This window comes from Idiotropiscis lumnitzeri, chromosome 7 (genome assembly GCF_059441095.1).
Source record: "Idiotropiscis lumnitzeri isolate Australia: NSW breed Sydney's pygmy pipehorse chromosome 7, RoL_Ilum_1.0, whole genome shotgun sequence".
Lineage (NCBI taxonomy): Eukaryota > Metazoa > Chordata > Actinopteri > Syngnathiformes > Syngnathidae > Idiotropiscis > Idiotropiscis lumnitzeri.
Genome location: NC_142397.1, coordinates 12,786,764 through 12,803,580, shown reverse-complemented (window position 1 = coordinate 12,803,580; position 16,817 = coordinate 12,786,764). Strand labels below are relative to the sequence as shown.

General features: G+C 42.4%; 2 protein-coding genes across 3 annotated transcripts; both read right to left on the bottom strand.

The window, feature by feature from the left end:
* Positions 1-58: 58 nt before the first annotated feature.
* scarf1 (scavenger receptor class F, member 1) lies at positions 59-6,751 on the bottom strand. Its single transcript, XM_088300812.1, has 11 exons — positions 6,564-6,751; positions 6,289-6,350; positions 6,087-6,188; positions 4,894-5,434; positions 4,597-4,815; positions 3,945-4,073; positions 2,758-2,864; positions 2,553-2,664; positions 1,588-1,712; positions 1,347-1,484; positions 59-1,285 (listed from the first exon to the last, which is right to left on the bottom strand). The coding sequence occupies exons 1-11, from the start codon at positions 6,662-6,664 to the stop codon at positions 198-200; spliced, it is 2,724 nt and encodes a 907-aa protein (XP_088156938.1). The 5' UTR covers positions 6,665-6,751; the 3' UTR covers positions 59-197.
* Positions 6,752-7,429: 678 nt separating this feature from the next.
* Positions 7,430-16,030, bottom strand: rilp (Rab interacting lysosomal protein). Of its 2 annotated transcripts, none has more exons than XM_088301512.1 (8): positions 15,436-16,030; positions 14,470-14,599; positions 12,588-12,709; positions 10,794-10,979; positions 10,385-10,548; positions 9,703-9,825; positions 9,520-9,594; positions 7,430-9,102 (listed from the first exon to the last, which is right to left on the bottom strand). In XM_088301512.1, the coding sequence occupies exons 1-8, from the start codon at positions 15,763-15,765 to the stop codon at positions 8,988-8,990; spliced, it is 1,245 nt and encodes a 414-aa protein (XP_088157638.1). In that variant the 5' UTR covers positions 15,766-16,030; the 3' UTR covers positions 7,430-8,987. The 2 variants fall into 2 exon arrangements, with proteins under 2 accessions (XP_088157638.1, XP_088157639.1); XM_088301513.1 differs by having other exon boundaries at positions 14,470-14,596; positions 15,436-16,029.
* Between the last annotated feature and the right edge of the window lie 787 nt (positions 16,031-16,817).

Sequence of the window (16,817 nt, the reverse complement as noted above, 5' to 3'; positions counted from 1 at the left end):
TTTGGGAAAAAAAGACAAATGTCAGAAATAATATTACAAAGGGTTACATTCAATATGATATGTTTTATTACTTTTATTTCTAGATGAATATAAAGTGCATACTGTACAAAATATGTTGTGCATTCCTATTCTCCATATGTACATGCATGATAAGTTTGTACATATATTCCAAAAGCCATCATTGCATTACGGTACTCTTATGCATTTGTTTTTGAGGTATACAAGTGTGTAATCATGACGTTTTCATAGCATGGCTCCTCTTTCACACTCACCACTTCACCGTCAACGGTCCTGACCTCACTGAATGTGGCAGCGTCCCCTGCTGGCCCCACAGTCAAGTAACTGCTCTCGTTTTGTTCCCCACCGGGTACATGTCCCTGCCCTCTGCCTGAGCCCTGAATGTCAGCCGACGCCACCTCCGGAACGCTCTTCAAAATAGACGACAGCGGTCTTTTGAGAGGAATGCTCTCTGATGTGTCAGGAGAAGCCATTTGAGGTGCGTTTTGTGCAGCATGTTTTCTCCTCACGGGTTTACTGATGGCGGGCTCGACTCCTGAAGGCCCGCCTTGCTCCCACACACTCCTGCGAGCGCCGAGTTTCCTCCTGGGGGGTTTGGAGATGGCTTCTGTGTCCTTGGGTTTGCTTTTGCCAGGCTCCTGCTCTCTTTGTCTTTGGAGGCTTCCAAGTCGCCTTAACATGGCCTGAACGGGGCCTTCTGAACTGGGCTCCAGCTTGGTCGTAGGCCGCCCCGTCTTTCCCACTGTCACATACACTGTGGTGACCTTGTTTGAGACACCGGATGGATATTCATAAGGGGCCAACACTTTATGCGAAGCAGTCGTGTTGGACATGGTACGTCTTTGTCCTGATGCGGTCCGGGTTGAGTTGCTCAACTTCCTGTCCTCCTCCGAATCCCCAACCTCGCAGCTCAGATCTTGGTTCTCCTTCACTTGAACTTGTATGCCATCTTCCCTCTCCTCAGCATCAGCTCCATCTTCCTCGCCGGGTCCGGCAGAGATCATCAAACCCCCCCAGGTGGATTTTGGTTTGCGAGGGTGCCCGGACAAAGAGGCGGCGTCTTGAGCCGAACCGCGCCTTTCCTTGGGGCTGAAGCGAGTGCCCTCTGCAAAAGACACAGACGGCCGCTTGGATTTGGCGATGCTGGAAGTTCGGGGGATGTCGAAGGGGGAGGTTATGTCCTCGCTGCTGAAGCCCGACGGGTCCAAGAGCATGTTACACTTGGAGCTCATCTCCTGGAAGTGGCTACCCTCCATTCCTGGGATGTCTGTCAAAGAGAGTAAGAGTAAATTAGCATTTCAGCACTGACGAAAAACAATCTGAAGTACCTTCTCTCGGGGGGACGCAGTAAAGAGCCTCCCCCTCCTCCTCATCACTGTCGAAGGACGAGCCTTCCGTCACCCAGCCGGATGAAGGCGGCTCAATGAAGCTGTGATTAAAGGTCAGCTCAGGGTCGTGGTGAGACACTGTATGGAACATGACAAACAGTCAATGCAAATATGCAACCATTTGCATTTAAAAGTTGCATATGCAGTCCAGGAAAAATGTTTAATAATGACTAAATCTGACCAGTGACCCGAGGGAGGCCTGAGGACCAGTCAGAGATGCAGGGTAGGGCAGCACCAATGTTAGCCAAGACACTGTAGACGTGATATTTCATCCGCACTGACAGACCTCCATCTGCCACAGTCATCCTGGATCAGAGGAAGGTACAATTCTGTGATGGCTTTACACTTGGAGACACGACATATTCTAGCCTGATTGAACATGTCAACCCCAGACAATTAGTGGATACTTTGGACATTTTAATGGAATTGATAATATCCGTCCATTAATTTTCCTGTTCAGAGTCAAAGGGGGAGCTGTAGCGTATCCACTTCAGGCAAAAAACAGACGGCAACTTGGACTTGCTGACTTGATAATATAGCATCCATATTTTATTATGGGTCCATTCTGAATGTTGACACTTGAGGTACAACATGAATGCCATGTGCCTCACTATGCATTTTGAAAAGTGAAATCATAATAATGAAAACCTATATATAAGTAAAGCTTTTTTTAAATATTAAATATTTATTTTATATTATAATTATATATATATATATAATTATATATATATATATATATATATATATATATATATATATATAACTATAAAAAGGTTTTAGGAAAGTGCATAATACAGTTTGTCACTGGCACAGAGAGATGAACAAAATAACATTATTTGTGGAAAATTAAAGCCCAATTATGTGAATTTGAATAACTTCCAGTGGCACAGCTGATGATTAAACACAGCTTCATAGTTTCTGTGTCACTTTGATGGGTTTTAAATTGCAATTTTCAAATAATTTGGTGGATCCCTGCCTCACCTTAGCGACGTATGTTGGAGTGCAATGCAAATATGAATATGGTAGAAACAATGACAGCAGCAGAGGAGGAATAGGAATCATGTTGCAACTAACACATTTAAGGAATGATAAATTAATTTTGGTGTGTTTGGATGTGCACATTGTGTCTGTTCATTTGATCCTGACCTGTCTTTGCCATCAGCTGGACCTCCTCCACAACACAGACAGCAGCAGAGTACAGCGAGGAGTAACAGGAGCAAAGGAAGCAGTAGGCCAGCCAAGAGAGCACCTCGGCCACCTGACGCACGCATAAGCATACGCTTACATATCAGTCATCTTTGAAATTCATTTATACGGGTGGTGAATGGAATTGATGGATGGAAGGACATACTGTTTGGGCAGACACCAGTGACTGGGTGGCAGCTGACGCCTTCACCACAGTCGCAAGCTGAAGAACAGTTGAGGCCAAACTGTGCTCCACTGCAACTGTCATTACAACTGAAAATTATGGGGGGAAAAGAATGGTGTTATTTCACCACAGTCAAATATGGTCTCTGTACTTAAGCTCTGAATCACCACCTGTTTTTATGCTTACGTCAATAAGGTTCATAAATGGCAGGATTTGTGAAATGCCCATTTCTACCTTTCGAAGCTACAAAAATATCAAAAGAAAGAAAACGCCATCAAAGTGCGCAATTCAACCATGCTTTTCACAATAGACTCACGCAGAGCACAAAAATAGGGCCCTAAGCCTTTTCACCGAAGCTGCTACTTTAGTGACAAAAAATATTCACCATTGAAATCAGGTTAAGTCTAAGCAGTGGCTCAAAAACTATTATGAATTTACATACCAAAATTAATACCTCTTGGCTCTTCTCAGAAAGTCCCATCTAAAAAAATCTTTATTCAACACTTAACTGAGGCTTTCGATCAGGCTCAGCTTCTTTACATAGATGTGATCAAGTTATTGATTGTGAGCTCTGAAATATTAGGGGGAAAAGCTGCTGGGTGTGCTAGAACCGGAATATGTACACATCATTCTCACGCTTTCAAACTGGTAGCGTGTGTGGGGTGAGTGTGCAGCCCATGTAAGAATTGGAATGATCTCAGCTTCCGGGAATTATATATTGCCACATCATTTTATGCGACTTGCAAACTTGCCACAATTTTTATTAACCAGCCCTAAAAATGATATTTATATAATATGATGCAGTGATTATTAGGGTTCCCACACGTGTGTTGTGATTGAATTGAAGCACAATTGTGGATTAATTCCTCAGAAGGCGATCCCGCTGTGACTGTGTGTGCGTCTGTGTAGAGCAGGGGTGGGCAAACTTTTTGATTGGCGGGCCACAATGGGTTCTAAAATTTGACAAAGGGGCCGGCCCAGGAGCAGATGGATGGAGTGTTGAGAAAGCATTACAACAATATTTATGTCTTAAAAAAATAAAAACATGAGCAAGGGTTATTCATTGAAATTTTTTCAAGTTCGGCGGGCCGGATTCAAACGTTTAACGGGCCGCAAGTGGCCCCCGGGCCGTAGTTTGCCCACACCTGGTGTAGAGAAATACAGCTCACCTCTCCCCCTGAAAGCCCGACAGACAGACGCATTTTCCTGTCACGTGATGGCAGTCACCATGGTAACAAGGGCTGCACAGGAAGCGGCAAGCCTCTCCATACGTCCTGTCAGAGCAGACCTCCTCGCACCTGGCAGGGCAGCAATGATGACCCACTTGAAGGAATGCGTCGATAACCTTTCATTTTTGGAAAGCATTTCTGTGCAAATTGTCAAATACACTGAGTAGCGCGTACACATTTTTTTATATAATACTCATCAGAGAAACTCTAATGACGTGCACAACAAAAGCTGTCAATAATTCCTTCAGAATTGATTTATTATTGCACAAAGCCAATTGAAAACAGCTCTTTGCATCGGATGTCATAAGTGTTTGCTCTAGTAAACCGACTCTATAGGCCAGTGCTTCTCGATTATTTTCTGTTACGCCACCCTCAAGCGAGAAGAAAACAATCCGCGCCCTCGTCTCACCACCCACTCTGCGCCGCAACTATAAATAGCATTTTTGTTGCAAAACAAACCTAAACCGTAGAGTTAATACTTGCTGCACACAATGGGCAATGAGCGGGCCACTGCCAACTACTGGAGTGGATGTGTAATTACACTTTATTGTAGTATGGCGGGAAAAAAAACTTGATCCCTGCATGCACACACCTGGATCCTGTCCACCCTGGATTACAGCTCCAACATTTCCCACTTATGGAATCGCAGGGCTCGTTGTTTCTGCACCGTGGGCACGTCTCTTGGCAGCCGTTACCATAGTAGCCGGGCGGGCACAGGCGGTCGCACTGTGTCCCATTCCAGCCAATCTCACAGGCCGCACATGCGCCGTCAGTGGAGGAGCACACTTCGTCTCCTTTACAGTGTCCACAACTGAGAAGGGAGGGTATAAGAAGAGGGTTGATATTATGCAACATGACGGGCGGGAATGATGACACTGTACACACGAACCTCATTTTACACCAGCTGCCGTACATCCCAGGTTTACACGACTGGTTGCAGTAGTCGCCCTCGTACCCCGGGTGGCACAAACACTGCCCGGTGGCAGGGTCACAGCGACTGTGTGCGAGGTCACAATTACATCGCCGGTCACAGCTGGGCCCCCACCAGCCGGCCTCGCACTCGCACACTCCGGTGCGCTGGTTGCACTGAGACAAGTAGCAGTTGCAAGTGACGGGACACTTCAGCCCCCAGTGCCCCTTGTGGCACTGACAGCGGCCCGTCAGCTGGTCGCAGCCGGGACCCACGGAGCCCTCGGGAACGCACTGGCATGGCTTGATGCAAGTGGACGTCCACCAGCCCTCGTCGCAGGTGCAGTTACCATACACGGGGTGACAGACTCCGTGACGGGCGCATTTGCAGGCGTATTGACAAAGAGGACCCCAGCGGTTCGGGTTGCAAGTGCACTCGCCGGTGACGGGGTGACAGCGGCCATGTGGGTGGCACTGGCACACTCGACGGCAGTCTGATGCCCAAAACTCTGGAGGACACCCTGCAATAAGAGCACAACCTTGACCTTAATGGCACAAAAAAAATGACATTAACTTGTTAAAGCAGGAAGTCTTGAACTTTTGGAAACAGAGAACGCTTGCAGGAGACAATTTTTTTCCAAGGACCTCATTGTAAACCCAACGCCAATTAAACATAATTCTTATGTGTGTCCCGAAATCAGGAATATCAAACTCTGGTTATTGAAGGTCCCTGTGCAGCATGCTTGCTGATGAGTTGATCATTTGAATCAGGTGTGTTGGAGGAGGGCAACATTTAAAACATGGTGGATAGAAGGAGCCTCGAGGACTGGGGTTGGACACCCCTGCCCTAAATGATAGTTTGCTTTTTTTTTATGAAACAAAGGTACAATGTTAATGTTTTTTTGGGGGGTTTTGTCAATAGGTTACCATTTTTTAAATAATATTTGAAAACATATTTTATAACATAAATAAATATGTAAAATTGTTTTTTTTAACAAAATGGCAAATTAGACAATTATCGAAAAACGTTTTGAATAAATGCAACAAATTGTATTGGGCTTTTGATCACGTTAAAACTTGTTGGGACCAGCTGAAAATTATACCCAACTTGTAAACCTAAAGTTTCTCAACAGAGTTATGATGAAAGCATTTATTGTTTGCTTTTCTACTCACGTGTTTTACAGTGAGCTCCATAATAGCCTGGTGGGCAGCGACAAACTCCAGGATAGACACAGAGCTCATCCTTTAGACACGCCTGCTCGCCCTCACACACGGCTGTAAACACCAATACACACACAAACAAGACCCTTATAGCCCAAGCCTCCACAAAGGATGTCAAAATTAAAACAAATACACATTATATGCCCAAACTCACGTATGGTGCACTCTTTTCCATCCTGACGCCAGCCTGTGCAGCACACAAGCGTGGAAGGATCCCTGTAAAAGTGTTTAGAAACTAAATGAGCTTGATAGAGTGGACATTTAACAAGTCCTCATGACCGAGACAAACAAGTGTACTCTGAACCTGCATGAGCACCATTAAACTCCTTTGCAGGTTTACCCGCACGCCAACACGCTTTCGTCCCTGGCTTTATAAGCACATCGTCACCTGACCTCATCACTCGCTCAGATAATCAAGTTGGGATGTACCTTGGGTTGTGGCAGACGTTCCTCCCAGCAGAGTCCAGCACGAGTGAGGAGGACAGCCAACAGCAGCAAAAAGTCGTCAGAGTTCTGAGAAGAAGCTTCATCTTCTCGAAATATCTCTTCGGAAAATTTTATTCACGGCTCCCTCAAGTGTCTCGGTTTAACGAGAGCCACCCTCCACCCTTGCCTTGTTCTCTTTCTCTTTCCACTGAGCCGTCTTGTGGCAGTAACGCAGGGGTCAGACCCACTGGGTTTCCTCTTCCCATTTCCTGGGGAAGCAGGAGCCGCTTCCTTCTATTCAGTCCGATGAGGCTTTTTAAAGATGGGGCCCAACACATCAACAGGGACTCGCTGATTTTACACAAGCACACAAGCCCAATGTTGGCCTTGTTCCCAGAAGCGACACTGGTCCCATCATCCAGGAGATGATACACGCAGTTACAATGTACGACAAAGTGTGTTTGCTGCCACCAGCAAGTGCAAATCCAACTTCCGAAATATAGATTGGTAGGTTCAGGTTCAGATATATTTGGACACAGCGACAATAGATTTCAAATGGAACGATCAAGATGTGATTGAGGAGATTTTATTTGACTTTGCAGAGACTCAGAAGTAGTACTTGCTGTCCAGAAATCGGGCATTCAGTGCAGCCACCTTCAGTTAAAATTAAAGTCAACATTGAAGATTTTATTTGATGCCCATTGCTCATTTAAATCCAGGTTACTTTGTTTGGATATGTTTTTGAAAGTTGTATTTTTTATTATGTGAAGCACATTGAGTTACCTTGCGTATGAAATGTGCTTTGTTGCCTTGCCTTGCATAAAATCTCAGCGGTTAAACGAATGAAGATCTTGCCAATGAAAACACACTATGTGTTGAATAGACTTTAATGTATTGCAGAACTATCTGCATCTTTTTTTTTTGTCACACTTGCATTCAAACAAATTCCATTTCTTTTTTGGCAGAAATAAAACCCATGCTTACAAAATATACAGCAAATGCAAATGGAGGGAAAATGACTGTATACGGATTGTCTGCTCCCACTTGTGCTCACTGGCCATGCATTACTGTAAGCAGATTGAAATTATGACTGGTATATCAGTCATTCATCAGCTAAAGGTGTTAACCACTCAAGCTTTTGCTTTTTTTATTTTCGTCAATTCAAATGACACCAGCATCAAATACAGACCCACTAAATGTTAAGTGCAAGTACCAATGTGTTATCAAGAGCATTTAGCAAGACATTTAACATGTTTTGAAGCGTTTGACTATAACAGGACTCCAACTGGACTGTTTTCCACCACCATTAGCATCCGTGTTTATAGTACAAATAAGGGTTGAGCCCCGCAGAACACTCCAGAAATAAGACCTGTACCAGTGGAAATGCTCCATTTTACAACAAAAGTCGATATTCATCATAATCTCAAAGCAGTTAGGGTCATGGCTAATATTGATATATATCTTATATATAAAAATATTTTTTCCATAATTTAAAAAACTGAAGGAACCCATAAAATTAATTACAGTTCTTCTAATTACAGTGCTTTACTCTCTGTACAAATTCCAAATAATTCCTGAATAGGAATAGGTTGCGCAGACGTCCAAACAGACATTAAGCAATTCAAGCAGCAGTTTAAGGCGCATGGGGTTAAAATACAATGACTGCTAAAAGAAGGATAATAGCTCATCATATTGGATTTAAAACTCCCAGAATTAAATGAAAGTTCAAAAATAGTACAGTAGTTAAATTTTCCATTACAATTTATTTTTTAAGTGCTTAATCTTAAATTTTCCAATGCTAGGTTCACACTAAATCTGTTGCGAGCGTTTCTGGCAGCGCGATTGAATTGAAGTCAATGGAGTATGCGCGGGCGGGCGCAGTTGAATACACGAATGTTGCATTTGGAGATGTGGGACACGGAGCGAAGCACCGAAATCTTTTCCATTCTCCCTTGCGGCGCAGTTAAAAAAAAAAAGAACTTTTTTCATGCATCACGTTGTGGCACCCAATCAGCTTTTTTTCTTTGTTTTCCCAGAGGACTTTTGGCGTAAACTTTAGCACAGTGTCCTCGTCACAAAGCGAAGCCCATCCCCGTGAGCGCGAATGAGCGGCTGCAACACCCCCGCGGTGAAACGCCAGCGAATTAAGCGAAGCGGAACGCTCAAACGGATTTGTTATAAACGGAGCATAATTCTTGTTACGGTGCACATCTCATTCAAAATACTTGTATTGGTTAGTCTTTGGTTTTTAAAAAGAAAAAAAAGATGCATTGAAATACGAGATGTGATACTTAAAGAAAAGGTGAGAGAGTCGGTCTCTTCTTACAGATGAACAAGCGGCGGGATAAGTGGAGGGTGAGTGTGTTTGGGTCTTTCAAAAAAACTTGCAACAGACTTGTCATGGCTGTCCATGCCTCAGGAGGCCATTTAGTGCGGTGGCTCCCCGCTGGCCTCGGAGTCTGCGATGATCTCCCAGCTGGACGTGGAGTTGCTCATGTGGGTGGGGCTCCAACCACTGCCCGACCACGTCAGGAAGCCAAAGCTGCACCACACAGAGACAGACAGGCCTTAGGTCAGCTCAATGGGGCGGGATTAAGTCTAAATATAGCCGAGGATTGGCTGAGGTCACATGATAATTATAAGACTAATGCACAAAAGACCACGGTGGTCAGGAGTTGCTTATTTGTTTTACATGTGGTTCTAACCATTCAAATTAAAATTGTCCCTTGATTTTTCTTTCTTAAATTGACTGATCAAGTTCATCATAAAATACTATATTGAAACGATGCACTCCAAACTCACAGGGGGGTGAAAATGAGAGGCCATAATTAAAAAATCTTAATTTAGAGTTTGTGATTTGACCCCTTCCACACAAAAATATTTAAAACATATTATGCTGCATCAGACAGGTACATACAAGATAGTGAAGAATCACACTTTTTTTTTTTTTTTTACTCACAGGTTTCGAATGCGTGACTCTGCTGGCTTTTCAGTGCCATCCACTTCCGTCATGGGACCTTTGTCTTCCTCATCACTGAAGAGAAGAACAAAAGATTGATTCAAATCATGCTGATAACATCTTCCTTTGGGATGAAACCGTTCAGCAAATTCACATTTTCTATAAGTTGAATTATGATTTGACCTGCTGCCATCAGGCGGAGGAATTCCAAGCATCTTGGCTTTGATGACCTTTCTTCTTTTATTGATGGCGGCTCGCACGGCTTCCAAGAGGAACCCAGGACACCTTTCCTCGTTCAGGATCTCCCTGGAGACGCAACACAGCGTCCGTCACTTTCATTTGTTTTCATAAATAAATAAATAAGGATGAATGTGAGCCTACAAGGAATAAATGGAGGCTGCTTTGGCATACATTGATAATTAATATGCTGTAATTATATCCTGAACAGAGTACAAAGGTTGTCATTTCTGACCACCTTTGATATGAATCCCGCCATTCTTAAACTTGTGGCTGGGAAATCTGATGTGCATAAAGCCAATTAAAATCTTACATTTTAGCAATAAAAACACATCCTACTTAACTTTAAGGATATACCTCAAAGCTGTACAGCTTTTTTTGCGTCACATTACTGCCCCCTAGAGGCATGACAAAACAGGTACTTGGTTAGTGGTCTATTCCTATGATATAAAAAGAAAATAAAAGTGGGCTAATAATGGGCACCCAGTGACCTTATTTTGGTTTGAGGTGGTCTATTGTGGCATCTCATGGCATTGAAAAAAAAACTGTATTTTTTAGCATTTAATTATAGAAAACACAAAGATTGCACAGCCAGTCTGAATAAAAAAAGCACAAATAGTTGACATACCTTTGATAATAATTCAGCTCTTCTTGCACCAGGAAGAGGTTGGTTTTGAGTTCATTCCGCTCAAAAATGATGTCACGCACCTCCTTCTTGGTGAAGCAAGGCAGGTCAAGATCCTTATGGTCAGCTGAAGGCTCTGTCTTAGGATTCACCTGATTTGGAGAGGACTGAATGGGATACAAGAAGGCACTGGATTTATTCTCACTCTCGAAAAACTACACATCACCACACATCACGTATGTTGATTAGAGATTAGAGTCAAGAATGCTGTAGGTCACCTGACTCAGTTTTATATTTGAATCGGCGCAACATGACCGAGAGTCAAAGATTCTAAGTTTACGCTTAACTGTGAGTAAGTGTTCTTAATGAGTACACAATCGTAAAAACAACGGATGAGAAGGAAGCGTCATACATGACTGTTGCTGTTGGTTCTGTCCATCTGTTCTTGCAGCTTTTCTATCACTTTGACTTTCTCTTTCAGGTCGGCCTCCATGTCGGCCTTTCTCTCCACGGTGCTCTTGAGCTGGGCCTGCAGCACGTTCTGCTTGTGTCGCAGCTCCGCATTCATCTTCATGAAGCGCTCCAACTGCTCCTGGAGCTGCACGGGAGCACAAGTCCAGTACAGTTCACTTACAATTCAGACAAAACTTAAAGGGGAAGTCAACCCCAATTTTTTATTTTTTTTGGCAATAAACTGTTCCATGCAGGCCCACTAGTCGAAAAATGACATTGTTATTAATTTTTCCTTTGTGGAATATGAGTTAAGCAGCAACATAAACTTGTTTTTAGCCATCTCAAGGGCGGCCATTTTGTCACTTCTATCGACTGAAAATGACATCAAAGTTGCTCAGGGCTTAGCTAATGACCATTTACGACTCATGTGTTTTCTCAAGGTGAGTTGTGATTGGTCATTATCTGTGCCCTGAGCAACTGTGATATAATTTTCAGTCGACAGAAGTGACAAAATGGCCGCTCCCTGAGATAGGGCGGCCAGTGCTTAACTCATATTCCACAAATGCAATATTAATAAGAATGCCATGTTTTGACTGCGGCCTGCATAGAATATTTTTAGAACATCAATTTTCGGGTTGACTTCCTCTTTAACAATTTATATCTAGGGTAGTAGTAAAAATGTCAAAATAGACCAAATAAATTGCAGTCAACACAAATCATTGAGCATTTATTTGAGCAGACAGAGAAATGTGTTTGTCTATCCTGTAATGAAGGTCACCCGTCTGCAGGTAAATAAATACACACCCAGTTATGACAGCTATTGACATCATGTGGTACAAATAGCGTGACACACGCTCACAAATGGAGGAGCAAAACCTGTTCAGACTGGTCTGAATTGCAACTAATCCTCAACCAGGAACTATAAGGACACTGTCTGTCATTTTGTCATGACGTGACTTTCATTTCTCACGTCACTGAACTTTGTGTGCATCTCACATAACACTGGAATAATGGGTCTTTTTACTTCTAAATTTAAATTCAAGCCATGTTTCTCATGAGTTTTAAATGTGTACCCTCACTTAGCCAATTGCACACCTAAATCATTTGAACGTGTTGCAACTTGCGGATGAGTCCCGCCTTCAATCGGCACTCCTTTACGTGGAAGCTCGAGAATAGTCATTTTGACCGTTTCAAATAAGACAGCTCCGACCTCTGCAAAGGTTTAGCATTTGATAGCTGCAAAAATCAAGACGTGTGAACATTAAAGTCTGGATCAGGAAGAACGTTACCTGCTTTTTATGAGAATTTAAAAAAAAAATGATCTGATGATTTCACAAATATATGTAGGGCCACCTTTATCAATTATTTTGGGGGGAGTTAGACATTCCTACAAATCACACAATTTTTATTTAATAGAAACAAACTTAGTTTGGCATTCCAGCTTCGAAACCTGCACATTTTGTTTTCATAAATACAATATGATAACAATGGAGATTAGTAAAAGTTATTATTTATTTTCAACTGGTATAATTTTTTTTTTTACCAGATTATTGTGCTAAATTTTATGAGGGGAACAGACGACCCGTTGTAAAAATGTCCATGTTGACATGTCAAAACCAAAACGAGAAGTTTTATCCAATTAAATGAATGGTAAAACCCACACTGTTGAAAACATAACCCCTTGGCGGAAGGACGGTAATAAACGTCATGAGTGCGCCTAAGCAGAAGACGAACACATTTTAGGTCTGCTTACCGCCTCCACTTCCTTGGAGATGGTAGTGATCTCTTGGACTTTAGCCCGAAGCTCATCTCTCTGCTTGTCCACGACCTGCTTCAGCTTCAGCATCACTTCTCGCTCTTGCCGCTGGACACGATCTGCACATCACAGGTGGACAGAATCCAAAAATTGTTCTCATGGTGAAAAAATACTTGTTAAAATAACTTCTTTTTTTTTATGAGTACATAAACAATAGATAAAAATGCTACATATAAAGGTGTAACATCATAAAATGCCTTACAATATCACTTCAACTTTGCATCCATTGTCTGCACTGCTTATCAAGTTCAGGGTCACGAGGAGCTGACATCAGGAGGAAGACAAACTACACCTTGGACTGATTTCCGGCAAGGAGAAAAGAAAACCAAAACCTTCCTGAGAGACAGCTCATCTGCAGCACTGCACTAATCAAGCCTGTAAGAAAGAGTGGCCAGATGGAAGCCACTCCTTCAGTTGCCAAAAGGCACCTGAAATACTCTTAGATCATGAAAAAGGAAATACTATGGTCTGATGAGACAAAGATTAAACTCTTTGGCGTGAATGCCGGGCATCATGTTAGGAGGCAAACAGGCCTCACTCATCGCATCACCAATTTGCACCAAAAACAAAAATCACATTATTACGGAGTTTGTGTGTAGAATTTTGAGGAGAAAAATAATTTATTCCATTTTGGGATGAGGCTGCTTCTGTGTGGTGCTGCGGAGACTTTGCGAGTCGTCATGTGACTGCCTGGCTCCATTTGATTGGTGGAATGCAGTCAAATGTCGCTATTGTACAGATGTTGGAATGGTGAAACAGAGTCGTATGACATCGCCCGAGGTACAAACCTCTCTGACGAAACAAAACAAATAAATTGCGTAAGCAATGATAATACATACAAATAAAAGTAGTGGGCGAAATGTACCTCAATGTAATGAAATAAAAGCAGCATTTCTTCTGAACAAAAATACTTACAGTAAGTAAAACGTATATTGCATTAAAACTACTCTGTCAAGTACAACTTATCCCAAAATTATTTACATAATTGTAATGGAGTAAATGGACTGTGATACTACCTTCGTCTGTTACGTACACACACCACACGCACGCACACACGCACACACATACAAACTAAAGCTTCTTTGAATCTGAATATTTGACTACATAACGTTACTTAGAGACGCCATGGAAACAAAATAAAAGCTAAGGTACAAGTTTTATCCTGACATTTTAGTGAGGATAAGTGCTTCAGAAAATGGATGAATTTCTCAGCTGCATTTAGCAATTATTTCGCTCCACTGTATCGAGGTACAGCAATTTTTGAACAAAGACCAAAGTTAAGACAGCATTACATAACTGGCAAGTGAGTTATAAAAGGCTGTATTTTATTTATTTTTTGCTCCAAAATACACAGCAGCTTATAGTCTGATAATTAAAAAACCTATTAAAGTTTTCTACCTTGTATTTGTATGCACACCCGCATACACACATTTAACCCGCATCATTCTGCCTGACACAATTTGCACGAACATCAATAGCAGGTATTGCTTGGATAGTTGATTGCTTGATTGATCATCCGTCATGCAGCACAAAATTACCCACTTTCAATTAATTGGACTGAAAATGATTCATTCACTACAATAATGCATGTTTCTTCCATCATCTATGCCAGCAAAATATAGTGACAGGCAGAACAATTAAATGTTCTCCCACTAGAATGTGCATCAGACTTGTTCCATTCAAAGAACAGAATTATTATTATTAATTGTAGTGCGGCACAAACAGGGAAAATCTGCAAAGTAAATGACATGCTTCCAAAAAGCTTTATAATTGCCTTTAGATGTCATAAGATGCTAATTTGTGGCATACTTTGACGTACCATCTTGGGCATGGCTGCCTTTTAGCCTGCTCTGCAGCTGCCCATTGTCCTCGTGGAGCTGCTGGATTTGCACTTGCAATTCCTCACACTTGCTCCTCCACTGCTGCTCCTTCTGTTGCTGCTGCTCCTGCTTGACAGAACAAGAAAATGCCAGACGAGAAATAAATAATATTTCGATGATTTTAATACACAGCAACTGTAAACTTGTATTAACACATCCTTTGGAACTTTTTTATGGTTCGGCCAGACTCAGATTTTGCACAATTCTGTGAAGTACTTTTTGTAAATAATTGCGTTTACAGAAATAATAATCATGTTAAATCTTAATTGTGGTGTAACTGTAACAGAAGTGTAGTGTTGCTGTAATAGAAATAAGTAAAGTACAAAGTAACAGTAGAGCCTAAATTCAGTCTGTACCAACATGTTCTATGTGATGTAAATGTCATATAACAAAATACAGCCTATGATCAAATGTTTTAGCCTTTTTGGATTTGAGAACATTGCTAAAATATATATTGTACATATTTCAGTGAAACACAGATTGCTCGTTTATTTTAGTCTGTTCTTTGTAACCATAATATTCGATTATTCAAAGCAATTGTGAAAACCGATGATGCTGTTTTTCAAATGTACAGCCATTACTTTAAAAAGACAATTTAAAGAGTAAAGGTGCAGTTTACACTAGTTTCAATTTGGTTGTAGTTTCGATCACTTGGGAATTTACAGAAATTCAGTTTTTCACATTTAAAAGATTCAAGAGTTACTAATAATGCTTTGTTTCATCAAAGAATAAATGATTACTTTGGTACTGTGAGTCATAAGGTTGGAGCTGTTTGTGTGATAACTGCTTCACGTGCATGTAATTAATACACAGTCATTACGTTTGTCACCATTTTCAACACAGCGCAGGTCAAACGTGAAAGCGATAGTCTCTTCTGTTTGCGAGTTTTAAAATGATTGTCTCACCCTGGTTTCGTGATTTTCGTTGATTTCGTCGCTGTCCTTGCCCGCCCGTTTCTTCTGCTGCAGCTGTAAGCTTTCGAAGGTCCGGAGCAGCTCTTCTTCCCTGTGTTTGTGTGCGTGATTCCTGGCAGTGAAGCTCTCCAGAAGCTCCAGCACTTTCACCACCCTGGGCACCAGGCCCAGCACGCTCTCCTTACCGTAGCCGTCGATGAGCCTCTCCAGCTCGGCCCCGATCACTTTGGCGATCTCGTAGACGTCGTCCACCGTGAGAGACGAGCAGCTCTTGTCGAAGCAGCCGCCGTTCGCTTGGCTGTGAGACGCAGGGAGCTCCATGTCTGAAGTCGAACGCTCCAGCTTGTCATGCTCCTCTTCAGCGACAACCAAACCGTCGGTGGCTGATCGGACCAATCAACCGTATTTTATTTTATTTTTTTGTCAGTTTACAAGGAGGCAATTGGAAATAAGTGTAATCCCCTAAATGTGGTAGCGTAAAAATAAGTGAAGAAAGAACTGGGGCATCTGATTCTCGGTACTAAACAGTATGATAATACTGGCTAGCTGAAGTCAACCCGCCGTTGGATCCGCCCACTTTTGGAGCCAATGTAGCACAAGCGCGCACTTACTGTACTCAGATACACGCACGCGCACACCCGCACGCTCGGGCGCTTAGCATTTGCGTGACTGGTCGTGTGTCCTGGTACATGCACCAGAGCGTGAAAAGAGCGTTTCCTCTCTAAAAACTGCAGTTCTCAATTATCATTTCTGTATGTGGGTCGGTAAAACTTATACGGTGCATTTTTTCCTTTGTATTTGTTATTTTTGGCATATGCAACTGTGATAAAACAGAAATTGCAGCAAACACGCAAAAGGTCCAGTGGGTTTGTAAATACTGCTTGGTTTTCCAAGTCAAGCATTTAAGCCAAGCTGAAGTGGGCCGAAATCCTGCCTGGAGCTATTGTCGATCCCTGACCTCAGAGGCAACAGTGTTGTGCACCACTTTCTATTGCAATTATTCTAACTACTGGATTTATACATGTTCGGATCACAGGTTAAATTATAGCTGCTTAAAAAACGAGGAAGAAAAAGCTCAGGATAAAGGCAAAGCTATTAATTTATAGGTTGATCGACGCTCTCAAGACGTAACGACTTTCCGACTTGATAAGTGTAGGCTCTCATGAGAAGCGTGGTCATCTGGGATGGGCGCCCAGTAGAGCGGCTGCTCCTCCATAATGAGACGAGATCAGTAAGGTGTCTCCAGCATCAGGTAAGAATGCCTTCTTGACACCTCCCTGGTGATGTTTTGGGTATGTTTCCTGTCTAGCCTGGGAACACCTCAGAATCACCCCAAGAACTGGATGAACTTCTCTACATTCTTTACATACCGT